This window comes from Guyanagaster necrorhizus (assembly GCF_019112545.1).
Source record: "Guyanagaster necrorhizus MCA 3950 unplaced genomic scaffold BT62scaffold_1, whole genome shotgun sequence".
In the NCBI taxonomy this organism is placed as follows: domain Eukaryota; kingdom Fungi; phylum Basidiomycota; class Agaricomycetes; order Agaricales; family Physalacriaceae; genus Guyanagaster; species Guyanagaster necrorhizus.
Window position 1 is genome coordinate 920,662 of NW_025064880.1, and position 11,182 is coordinate 931,843.

General features: G+C 47.0%; 5 protein-coding genes across 5 annotated transcripts; 2 read left to right on the forward strand and 3 right to left on the reverse strand.

The window, feature by feature from the left end:
- The first annotated feature begins 1,503 nt into the window (after nucleotides 1-1,503).
- BT62DRAFT_925279 (Arginase/deacetylase) lies at nucleotides 1,504-3,030 on the forward strand. The gene is made up of 2 exons (XM_043184768.1): nucleotides 1,504-2,464; nucleotides 2,512-3,030. Exons 1-2 carry the CDS (start codon nucleotides 1,520-1,522, stop codon nucleotides 2,713-2,715), a joined length of 1,149 nt encoding a protein of 382 aa, XP_043046238.1. The 5' UTR covers nucleotides 1,504-1,519; the 3' UTR covers nucleotides 2,716-3,030.
- BT62DRAFT_915158 (aldolase) lies at nucleotides 2,817-3,901 on the reverse strand (the record flags this gene model as incomplete). The annotated part of the gene is made up of 4 exons (XM_043183923.1): nucleotides 2,817-3,057; nucleotides 3,099-3,258; nucleotides 3,314-3,623; nucleotides 3,686-3,901. The coding sequence occupies 4 exons, from the start codon at nucleotides 3,899-3,901 to the stop codon at nucleotides 2,817-2,819; spliced, it is 927 nt and encodes a 308-aa protein (XP_043046239.1).
- Nucleotides 3,902-5,202: 1,301 nt separating this feature from the next.
- Nucleotides 5,203-7,109, forward strand: BT62DRAFT_879499 (UPF0187-domain-containing protein; the record flags this gene model as incomplete). The annotated part of the gene is made up of 8 exons (XM_043182591.1): nucleotides 5,203-5,314; nucleotides 5,367-5,487; nucleotides 5,546-5,609; nucleotides 5,660-5,785; nucleotides 5,838-6,384; nucleotides 6,441-6,613; nucleotides 6,667-6,761; nucleotides 6,815-7,109. The coding sequence occupies 8 exons, from the start codon at nucleotides 5,203-5,205 to the stop codon at nucleotides 7,107-7,109; spliced, it is 1,533 nt and encodes a 510-aa protein (XP_043046240.1).
- Nucleotides 7,110-7,486: 377 nt separating this feature from the next.
- On the reverse strand, nucleotides 7,487-8,355 carry BT62DRAFT_983683 (autophagy-related protein 8 precursor). The gene is made up of 5 exons (XM_043189807.1): nucleotides 8,241-8,355; nucleotides 8,133-8,188; nucleotides 8,000-8,068; nucleotides 7,812-7,948; nucleotides 7,487-7,762 (listed from the first exon to the last, which is right to left on the reverse strand). Exons 1-5 carry the CDS (start codon nucleotides 8,275-8,277, stop codon nucleotides 7,675-7,677), a joined length of 387 nt encoding a protein of 128 aa, XP_043046241.1. The 5' UTR covers nucleotides 8,278-8,355; the 3' UTR covers nucleotides 7,487-7,674.
- Nucleotides 8,356-8,757: 402 nt separating this feature from the next.
- On the reverse strand, nucleotides 8,758-11,031 carry BT62DRAFT_983684 (band 7 domain-containing protein). Its single transcript, XM_043189808.1, has 9 exons — nucleotides 10,737-11,031; nucleotides 10,649-10,678; nucleotides 10,440-10,593; nucleotides 10,098-10,386; nucleotides 9,883-10,038; nucleotides 9,655-9,823; nucleotides 9,456-9,597; nucleotides 9,315-9,403; nucleotides 8,758-9,264 (listed from the first exon to the last, which is right to left on the reverse strand). The coding sequence occupies exons 1-9, from the start codon at nucleotides 10,977-10,979 to the stop codon at nucleotides 8,857-8,859; spliced, it is 1,680 nt and encodes a 559-aa protein (XP_043046242.1). The 5' UTR covers nucleotides 10,980-11,031; the 3' UTR covers nucleotides 8,758-8,856.
- Between the last annotated feature and the right edge of the window lie 151 nt (nucleotides 11,032-11,182).

The window sequence follows — 11,182 nt, forward strand, 5'->3', positions numbered from 1 at the left end:
ACGTTCTGCACACAAATTCTTTTTACTCTTTCATCCATGACTGATGGCCGACGTTGTTATCAGAATGGACCTCTTGACGTTGTAACGTCGACTTTGGCATCCACAACCTTCTTTCTCATGCCCATCATTAAAATACTTAGTCAGGGTGCTCATCGACACCATCAGACCGATCTCAAGCCACGTATAAGTACAGATCGCGACGCGATCAAAAAAATTAACTCGTAACGACACCTTTGGATCTTTGATTCTACTCTAGCGATTTAATATCTCCTCTTTGGTTTCACAGATACTGGTATGTACCCCAGAATTGCTCGCCAAGGGTGAAAGGTAGCCCTTGTAGTACGTAGTAGATCGGATTCATGCCTGTTCTTTCCTAAAATGTTCAACCATCGACTTCCGTTTTTTGGAATTGAATTGAATGGCAGACTTTCAAGTTTCAACACGCTCATTTACACCCATCGGATTTACTGCCGTGCCCTCTAGCGTCATTCGTAGCAAAGGACTTGATCACTTTATCAGGCCAAGTACAAGTTGTATTGCTCCAATAATATTCGTATCTCCGAAGACCAAGCATTTCTATTTGTTGGATCCCGACAGTTCCGCAGCTTCCGCTTACTTTTCAAGTTGAGATAGAACCGGTTGCATAACGTCGGATCTGTGGTAATTTTAAGAAGATTGAGCTCCGTCTACTCTATCGATTGCAAGAGAGCGGGACAACGGGGGAGGCTTCTCTGGCTTTTCTGGATTCTTTGGGCAACGCAAACTCTGTGTACTCTGGTCCGCGAGGGAAGCATCGCTTGGCCGTTGAGGGCTTTGTCTTCGGCACTATGAATTGATGGTGGTACTTGGCATGTAGCCATGAGCCCGTTTCACTACTTACTCGCTTAGTAGCTTGTAAGAGTAGGATAGAAAAACCTATCAGAATCACAGATGAGCTTCCCTTCTCACCCTTCACTAAAAACTCGTGCTCTTGTACGCCACTCCAACTTCTCCGAAAAGACACGAAGGCTGACTGTCTACTTATTATGGTCTGGGGTACAAATTATTCGACAGAAAGCCCAAACGTATTTTCAGGCGCAGCATGCGATCGCAGGTTGTCTCGAAGGGAACAACCTATGTATAACTCTGCTACTTAACTAATAACACCAACTTCAGTTACATAAGTTACGTTTGTCCCAAGAAAAAGAGTCCGAGTAACGTAGTCATACGTTGATTGTTCGGAGAGCTGCGCTGAACTCAATCGGAGGGCTGTCGTTGGAATTTAAAAAAATAGCGGCTCATATGCTACTGTTGGTCGGTAGATCTTGAGGGAACTTAGTTGTCTTTATTTTGAGGCCGTAGAAGCACACCAAGATGACAGTGAATATGAAAAGGTTCTAATTTCTTGCGCTTAAAATATAAAAGGCTACTTTTGTTGGTGGTGCTGTTAAGTGCTATCGATGGTAAACTAGAAGGAACTGTACTAAGAGCTAGCGCAGTCATGTGATCGTGAAATTCCTGAACATCGACCACCACGACGATGGTCGTCTATATCGTCAGTTCGCAACTTGTCGATGCTGCGTCGCGTCTCCCATCAAACAGAAATCGTTCGAAAATAGTTCATTCGCTTGTTAATTCGCTTGGCCTTCTCAAGGCAGCTCAAGTCGTCCGACCCGTTCCGGCAACAACCCGAGAGCTACGTGAATATCACTCCGACGACTATCTCGACATCGTCCTCGATAACGACGCTTCATCTTCAACGTTACATGGTCTCACGGATGACTGTCCTGTCTTCCCAGGGCTCCCGTCCTATGTCCAGCTTGTTGCAGGCGCCACCCTAACTGCAGTCAAAGCCCTGCAAATCACAGACATCGCCATATGCTGGGACGGTGGGCGCCACCATGCACAGAAATCGGCTGCCTCTGGTTTCTGTTACGTAGCCGATTGCATCCTGGCTATTCTTGCCATGAAGCGCGTCAAAGAGATTAACCACCCCCATCCCCGTATCATGTACATTGACCTCGACCTGCATTTCTCCGACGCAGTTTCTCAGGCGTTTTATTTGCAAAATTCGGTTCTGACGCTCAGTATTCACCATGCTTCGCCTGGATTCTTTCCAGTCTCACCGCTTGCACCGCTCCAGCTCCCCAGCCAGTCTGATCCGTCGTTTGACCCCTTCGCCCTCTCTATTCCTCTACAACCTGGTGCCTCATGCTCAACATACATGGTCATATTTCCCCTTGTGCAAAAGGTCGCAGAAGTATTTGCGCCAACACATGTTATAGTTCAATGCGGCGTTGACGCGTTATCAGAAGATCCCCATGCGATGTTCAACTGGTCACTTTCCCTTGACCAGCCTGGATCGATGGGCTATTACATTCATCGCATTCTCGCCACTTTTCCCGGGAAAAAGCTCCTGCTCGGCGGAGGAGGCTACAACTCTCCTAATGCAGCTAGAGCCTGGGCGTATCTGACTTCTGTCGCTGTAAGTTTCCTCAATTTGCATCAACTAAGGCACTAATATATATATAGCTCTCTGATCCATTACCCATGAACACTGACATTCCCTACGACCATCCTTTTTTCCCGCTATACGCTCCTTCATTCACGCTTGACATCCCAGAGGGAACTATGCAAGACCAGAATACATCAGAATATCTTGTACACATTACAGACTCGTTCATAAAGTATATCATCCCTGCCCTCGAAAACGCGATCACACCAAAAGCGTCTTGATACTAAATTTTGTCTTTTGCTCACAGTCCGCGAAGATAGACAGCGCCTCTTTCATTTTTCTCGCCATTTCCATGTTCCCATCAAATACTTCCCTCAATAATTTACCGCCGTCTGCTAGGTAATCTTGTTCGACAACTGTATATGCGGTTAGGACACTCCCAAGGGACAACGATATACGCACTCTTTAACTCCTCAACTGTCAATTCATGTTTCAAAATATCATCGAATTGGTTGATGGGTACTGGAGGAAGGCTAGCCAATTCATCGAGCACGGCACCCGACAATGTCAGGTGGTCTGGCTGCAGAGCTACGAGTGCGATCACTTCTTGAGCGGTGACAATACTGTGGTAATCGATAAGCTCCGGGTCATCCTCCTCATCTACCCAAATGATACGCGCCTCGCTGGCATGACCTTCGTCTTGGTTCCTTTGGTCTTATAAGCTGTCACGATCGTCCTTACCACATCCATCATTGGATGTTCCTCTCCCTTCACGCCCACTTTGTATGCTTTCCATACTCCCTCTTCGAAATGCACACACAGTTCTGTTGACAAAGTGGCGATTGAGATGGGGCCAGCGAATAAATATATTATCCGTACCATTGAAGTATGGCGCGAGGTACACGCAGCCTGCCAATCTTGCTGCGATCGCTTGCTCCACCCCAAATACACACGTTCCAAGTGTTTGGATACCCTCATCTTGGAGGATTTTGCACGCCTGTGCACCCTCAGGTGTAATTGGTATTTTTATGCAAACTCTCGCCCGCGGAACACTCAGCTCTTCGAACGTTGTAACAATTCTTCGAGCTTCGTTTACTGTTCCCTCCACACTATAACCCACGCTAGGACTTGTTTGAGCGTGCACGTTCCCGGTGAGATGCGGAAGGACTCGTCTTGCCAGAAGGACGGTCTATGTATCCATCCATCCTTCGGTTGAGTGGGAAGACATGATCCCGGGAGCAAAGGGCATACCAAAACGTCCAACACTCGTTCCACGCTCCCGCCGCCGCTTACTTTCACTGCCTCAGCGAGCAGCTCTGGAGTCACAGTCCCAGCCACAATCGCCTGATTCGAGGTCATGTCTACGAATTTGGCGCTATCGCTAGTATGCCGACTCGCCACGGCCGGATCCATGGAATCGACATCGACTTTGAGAAGGGTGCGCACTTGGTCGAGGAGAGTAGACATGGCAGATCAGTAAGACTATCGCTATCTGCGTGAGAAGTGGCTACTCTATATTCCTTCAGGATTTGATAAGTATCACTCTTCTTGCTCCATCTTTCATTTTTGTGCTCAGTCCGGGCCAAAATCTTCAAATCCGGGGGCAAGAACGTTATATCTCCGGGCCGATATACTTGCATGGGACCAGACTGAGATATCAAGTGCTTCCAACATAGCAATTTCAAACGCATTGAAAGCGACCATCCGCAACATGGACTAGTCAAAGTTTCAGGCCGCTCGGGACACCAACCGCTACGACTACTGAGAAGAAGTAAAAAGTAATCTTCGAGCCGTCGCAGGACGGATTTCTTTATTTCCAAGCTGAACGTTAGGTTTGGCTATTTCCATTTCAGGCTGACGCTGAGCAAGCTGCCAGATGAATAAAGTCCGCCCCTGTGACTGTCTGCCTATACCATGTGAAGGTTACACTTTTTTCGCATATTACACGTCCCACACATGCTAGCTAAAATTTACTCAGTTATCTACAAATATCCTTGAAATATTACGTTCTCTGTTGGAACTATGCACCATGTGTGATGCTCACTCTCCTAATCAGCGGCCAGCGAGGTACAAGGATAGATGAGCCTAAGTTGGGCTGTCTTAAAGTGTCGACCAATACCATAGATTCCTAACGATCCTTGTCACTAATGTCAACAAGTTTAGCACTTACAAAAGCGCTTACAGCTAGAATATTGCGCATGTAGTATCTGTCAGTTGCTGACCGTCATGCCTCGGGGCTGTTGGAAGTCGATGCAAACACACGATGTATGTCTGCTGGTCCATCTTTACAGCATACAGATCCCACTAGAACAACGACTCGACTGAGAACTGTCACAACTTGCGGCGATTCGAAATCTTCACCCTATGAAGCTATTAGGACTATGATACCATGCTCTGACTCTGGCAACCATCATCTGACAATGACACCATAACCTGTCATAAATGTTATTTCCAATCACTGAGGTGGCTGCAAGAGTCCTGCAAAATCTTTCATTCATTTTTTCCTGAATCATGATCTCCAACAAGGGACCTAGTGCAGTAGATCTCGTTCTCGGATCCATGGATACATAACTTGTTTGCGAAATTTCGGTCCGGGAACAGTCTGGCCAAATCATTTTCACTGATCGCGCCCAGAAACCATCGTTTGTTTGAATAAAAGGCCTTTCTGCCAAGCGTAAGTTTTACGTTCCTCTTTTCCTCTCTTTTCCCACTTTCGTTATCTCTCCCAGCCGCAGCCAACAGGGCTCGAGCTGTAAAAATATTTTCTAATGGTTGCATACAACCCTGTCCTACGCGGAAAATGGACCGTTGAAAAGTTCAATGCCACCGTCATTAACGACATATGGCCCGAGGTGCTCTTTTTCACTGCCGTCGCTACGAGTAAGTTAGATTTCTTGAACACCTTGGCGCTGCTCAGCATTCGATCTCCTAGTGGTGACCTTTGTGTCGATCAAAACGCCGCACTCATTGGCCGTTTCTCCCCAACTTTTGACTGTGCTGGGTACAGTCCTCGGTCTGGTCATTTCATTCCGTACATCGACTGCCTATGAAAGGTGTGTTATGATTTCCTTTGCTCCTTGTCGTAATGTAACATTGCTTGACTTGGAAAAGGTACCAAGACGGAAGAAAGATGTGGGCAAATATCTCTATTGTGTCAAGGAACCTAGCTCAGATGGTGACTCCTGTCAGCTTACAACTATACACTGGTACTGAACTTACCTTGAGATCTGGATACACGTTCCGAATGAAAGACGGGACAAGGAACAGAACAAAGTACAGACTACTTTGGAATGTGTCATCGAGAAAAAAACCATGATTAACTTGGTGCAAGCCTTTTCCGTTGCAATCAAGGTATGGATATTGCTATTATTATCAGGTCTTCCGATGAACTTGAATCAATCAGCATTTCCTCCGAGGTGAGAACGGCGTGTACTATCAAGACCTCTATCCTCTCATCTGCTTCCTACCACGATTCGCATCTCCAATGGTCACCGGATCCAGTGAGATGCTTCCTCTTTGGCAGGCCTCGGAAGACGGAGAACATCCTTACGACCACAATGTCCACTCCACCATCCCTGAGCCCTCTGACGGCGGTGCACCAAAATCTAATGACCGTCCTAGCCTCTCTCCAGCACCATCATCATCAAGGCTCCAGTCACTCAGCAAGCGGTCTGCAAAATCCAAGACCAAGGTGTTCGATCCTGAAAAGGCTCTGGCCTCTGTCCACAGTCATCGGCCACTCAAGCCCTCACGCAATCTCCCAAAAGTGACGCTCTATGACTATATTCCGGTACTCCTTATCTTCAAGTGGGTCGCCAAAATGTTCTCTCGCAGAATCGACAACGTAAGAGGCTCGACGAGGAACGCTTTAGGAAGGAGAATCAAGCCCCGGCTCCAAGAAAGCAACGTTCCTCTGGAGATCACAATTTTCCTGTCCACATATTCAGCTTGTATGGTTTTCTTTTGGCCCGTCTCTTTCCTTTATTGATTGGAGTGTGCTGTGTAGTCCTTATGCGCAATGGCCTCCTCCAACCTGCCATCGCGGCCGCTATCACCAGCAACATTGGCATGCTCCAGGACACGATGAACAACCTGGGAAGAATTGCTACTACTCCGCTTCCCTTTGCGTACCAGGCACATTTGCGCATGTCGCTTTGGATTTACCTCTTCCTGCTCCCGGTTCGTTATCAACTCATCTTTGATTTCATCCATTCTATTAACCCTTTTCGTAGTTCCAAGTCTTTGACTCCTTTCACTACCTTACGATTCCGGCGACGGCCTTTGCATCCTTCCTCCTTCTCGGTTTCCTCGAGATCGGTTCTGAGATGTATGTGTGCTCAACCTCTTGTCTATCAGCCGGGTTGCTTATTGACGTTGTAGTGAAAATCCTTTTAACTACGACCTCAATGACCTTGATCTCGACTCATTCTGCTTGGCTATCCAACGAGAACTGCAGGAGATCACGGCACACCCGCTCCCGGACCCTGCCAGCTTCATCTTCACCCCGTGGAACCAACCGTTTGCTCCTGGTGACCGTCGCACAGCCGCCGAGCTTGTCAAGGGTCGGTCGGAGTACCAGCATGCGGAGAATGATGAGAGTGGCATGTCAAATATTAAGCAGACGCTGCTGCGCAGCTGGAGGCATACTGATGATTTAACGAGGGAGGTGCATTAGTCGATGAATGGATTTTCATCAAATTTGGGCAACGGGGATTTGGACGATCTGCATTATTAACCATACCTAACATGAAGGACGTTGCATATATATGGGCATTCTTCTGCTCTCACCATTTTGCTTTATTTTACGATGCTACGCATTACTTGTTGCGACATCAGTCGTCACATCCAATTGCAACACAACGTGGCGACATACTTGCAATCTCCGAACAAGTCAAGGTGAAAGACACACTCAAGTCTTACTGTGCACAAATATCACTTCTTCAATGAGTGACGGTCGAATTTGAAGGACAAATATATTCATAGACGACAAAATGCACAGATCTTGCTGTACTATTCATCAGTACAATCAAATTCATGTATGAAAGGGCGAGGGTCATATTAAAATACAAAAGGAGAGCAAAACACGAAGAATCAAGGGAGTACTGATACACGGAGACCTCAGACCAGTATGGCGGTAGCATTACGAAAGATCGAGGTCGGGACAACCTATCAATCCAGACGTCATGCCCCTATATGTTCCTGTGCTCTAAGATCCTTCGAGTGCATACAGAGAAACAATATCATGCATCGCACAGTAGTTCTAGCCATCCTTCACCGCCGAATGTGTTCTCGCCCGAATAACTGACATATAGGAAATTGTCTTCGTCCCTATAATCGATTGAATATCGCACACGAATAATGGACCAATGGGACGCACTTGTGCTCTTCATAGATAGCGCTCATTAGGGCAGCTGTCGGCGGTAACACTTCGTCGACAAAGATGAAGATGGCCTTCTCTGGTGCTAGCTTGATGCGTTTGCGAATGACATATACAAATTGGCCGACAGTGAGATCCTTTCCTCAAGTCAGGCGCAGCATACAAGAAGGAAACGTCAATCAACTCACAGACGGGACGAGATACTTCTTCTTGTCGATGGTAGGGATATCTGTCCTATCCGCCTTCTCGCATATCACCTGTTACGATCGACCAGTATTAACGCCACCGATATAACAGCTGGGATACATGCAGAGAACTGACTGGTATGCGGTCGGGATATTTCTGTCGGATACGCTCTGCCTCTGCCTTGCGCTTCTCTGCGACACAGCATGAGTCAATGAATGAAACAGGCAAGCCGAGGCTACGCACCAAAGGGATGCTCGTCTTTGAACTTGGACCTGACCATGTTGGAGCACGATGGTGATGGCAATACGAAGAGATGAGGGTGGTGGTTGAGTATACAGAAAGTGGAAGCTGTGGTGGTGGTTGGTGGTCAAAGTAGACCAAGAAGGGGTCAAGCCACGAGGGGTCCTCACTGTAACCCGCAACAACACGTGCAAACAGCCCGTTCCTGTACTCCACTTTGGGTTCTTCAGCGCCTTCCGCCGGTAAATGTCCATAATAATTATTTGCAGTCAAATCTGTAATAACCCATAGCTCTTCGTAATTATCTATCTCTTTGCCAATCTGCTTTTAATCTCATTCATCTTCTTCTGCGTCTTATTTTCGAGCTTTGCATAAGCTGTTTCCAGCTCCGAAATTGTTGGCACGTTATCTGTAGATGAACTTTGGGCCACAATCTTGTAAGAATAAGAGAACCTGTCCTTGCATTTGAGCATTGCTGAGAGAGTCACAAACCTTTCAAGTGCTTCAAAGCAAAAATGATCTGTTGCGAGACTCGTATGGGTTTATACAGGTATGGATTATTACAGAGTTGACTGTATATAAAAACACAACAGAATCGATACAACATCTAAACGACCTTTTAAGAGGTCCTTACTCCCATATTAGCCGCTATTCCCACAGCCATCGCATTTCCCAGTTGGGATCCAAGCCCCTCTGAAGGAACGAAAACAGTTTTCGAGCCAAAAGCTTTTACCCGAGAAACCTCCATTCGTCGGAGTTCCATCTGACGGGCAAAGTCATCCACAACCTCAGCATCAGCCTTTGCTTTGGTTCGAATGGTCCAAGCGTCGGCCTCCGCAGCCATGCGGGTCGCTTCAGCAGCAGCTTCCGCTTCGATCCGTACACGCTGTGCTTGCGCCTTGGCCGCCGTGATAACACTGTAAGCATCTGCGTCGGCTTGGGTGTTTCGGGACTGGGCCTTTATACGTGCGACGGAAAGGGCGCCCTCTTCTTGCTTGACTTTGTTGCTGTTCTCCCTATCTACATTCTGTAACTGATTTCAGTCACCGGCAACCTTGAATAGAGCTTATGACTCACAGCTGCTTCAACCTGTGCCTGCAAAGCACGAGTCGTAAGTTTATCCATCGTTGATGCGATATCACCCTTGAATTGCCTGTCAATGACGGCTGATTCCAAGCACGTGAGGGTTCGTACGACCAAAGGAAGGGAGAAGCATACCGAGATCTTTCAAAATGATACCGTATTCAAGTGCAGCTTGATGCATTTCATCCATGGCACGAGTCCTTAGGGCATCAAGGAAAGCAGAAGAAGGATCACTTCCGTCCTCCAAATTATCCGGCCCAAACGAGCGCTGTTTGACCTGTATATTCATCCAATTATCAGTTACCACTAACCCATAATCAGAGTCATTACTTGCCATTGCAGAATAGTCCAAGTGTGCGACAATCTGTGTCAATATAGATTGTGTCTTGTCCCGAAGAGCATCGTAAGGAGTATTGTATCCATGTGTGGTGAGCTTCAGAGGTTCCGTTAACTGCCATTTGAGATATATTGTCAAGCCGACAGGCACTTGGTCCCGCGTGAAGCTGAGAGAAATTATGAGTCCAAGAAGTATGATGCGAATTAGTGGATGAATAACGCGTACATATCTTTGGTCGGCATCTCAAGCTGATTCTCTCCAAGGGTGTACAAGCCGCGCAGAGTCACACTGGGGTTAGTAATGACAGATTGTCCTGCGCCCAACAACTCAAGGTCATCACCCCGTTGCAGAACTGCACAATTATTTGCAGGAATGTTCAAGCTGGGAGACAGATAAATGAGTCGGGATCCTTGGAATCGAGTTAAGATTACGGTGCTTACAAAAGAGCGACCACAAAGTCCCTCTCCTCGCGATCATTGATTTTGCTTGTCATCTTGACCTCATGGGTCCAGCCCAAAACGCTACCAGTCACACGGTCCTTAACAGAGCTGTGTAAGTGGGTCTGGTCAACAATTGACAAGACATCGTATGTTCCCTCGATGGAAAATGCAACAAAACCCGCGTTCCGAATGACAAATATGTGGTTTTGAGGGTCAGAAATGACCGCTGCCTGGTTCTGGGAGACTTGAACGACAGTCAGACCTTGGAATTCGATAACAGTATCCGAAACTAGGAAGGGGAAAATGAAACAATACGACAAGACTGAATATTTGAGTACTTACGTCCCCTAGTACCACACCAGGTCCGTGCCCACCAGTTGCGTAAAGGGAAGCTAGGATATCGACCAGAACGGGTCACAACTTTTGGTGAACCACCATGGTTAATCATTCCAATCCGTCCAGGAGTGATTTCCTTGCCTATCCAGCTGACTGGCGTCTGGTTTAAGGGCATAAGAATTCGAGACGCATGTAGCTGATGGTAGGGGGCTAACCTTCTTGGACAGAATATTGACACGACCGGCCTTGATGAGATATTGAGAACAATGAGAAGCATACTATACAAATGGATATAAAACTCACTTGTACAAGCTGCTTATCGAGCTTCTGAAGTGCGGCAATTACGCCATCCTTGCCTATTGCAATAAAGAAAGGTCTCTCTTCTTCCATATAATCGAGCGCGGTTGCGAAGTGGTTCTCTTGTTGCCTCTGTTTTCCATGGCTGGTAGTCGACTTGAAATTCTTTGACTGGAGTGAGAACTCTTGATCCTTGCGAAAGGTGTCACGGTCGCCAACGACGGTACTGTTGTCCATAACGCTGGCCATGGTTGTGAGAAAGGTGAATATAGAGAAGGACCTTCCTGACGTTCCTAGTTTTTAAATATGGAAACACTGCCTTGGGTGGCTGGACTCACATTGCCTTTTTTTTTTTTTTTTTGTCCTCAGCATTTGATTAACCGCAACAAGTAAGCTAACTACTAAGACGCGGTGGAGGTACAGGGCCTCAGGATCCTCTTTCCCTCTTGTTC

What these genes read in the sequence shown, in the direction of transcription:
- BT62DRAFT_925279 (XM_043184768.1), top strand. Translation starts at nt 1,520, where the DNA reads ATGGTCGTCTATATCGTCAGTTCGCAACTTGTCGATGCTGCGTCGCGT. An exon ending in CGTATCTGACTTCTGTCGCT is followed by an intron (nt 2,465 to 2,511) that starts GTAAGTTTCCTC and finishes ATATATATATAG; the next exon opens with CTCTCTGATCCATTACCCAT.
- BT62DRAFT_983683 (XM_043189807.1), bottom strand. Translation starts at nt 8,277, where the DNA reads ATGGTCAGGTCCAAGTTCAAAGACGAGCATCCCTTTG. An exon ending in CAAAGACGAGCATCCCTTTG is followed by an intron (nt 8,189 to 8,240) that starts GTGCGTAGCCTC and finishes GCTGTGTCGCAG; the next exon opens with AGAAGCGCAAGGCAGAGGCA. An exon ending in AATATCCCGACCGCATACCA is followed by an intron (nt 8,069 to 8,132) that starts GTCAGTTCTCTG and finishes CGATCGTAACAG; the next exon opens with GTGATATGCGAGAAGGCGGA.
- BT62DRAFT_983684 (XM_043189808.1), bottom strand. Translation starts at nt 10,979, where the DNA reads ATGGCCAGCGTTATGGACAACAGTACCGTCGTTGGCGACCGTGACACC. An exon ending in TCGATAAGCAGCTTGTACAA is followed by an intron (nt 10,679 to 10,736) that starts GTGAGTTTTATA and finishes TATCTCATCAAG; the next exon opens with GCCGGTCGTGTCAATATTCT. An exon ending in TATCATTTTGAAAGATCTCG is followed by an intron (nt 9,404 to 9,455) that starts GTATGCTTCTCC and finishes GCTTGGAATCAG; the next exon opens with CCGTCATTGACAGGCAATTC.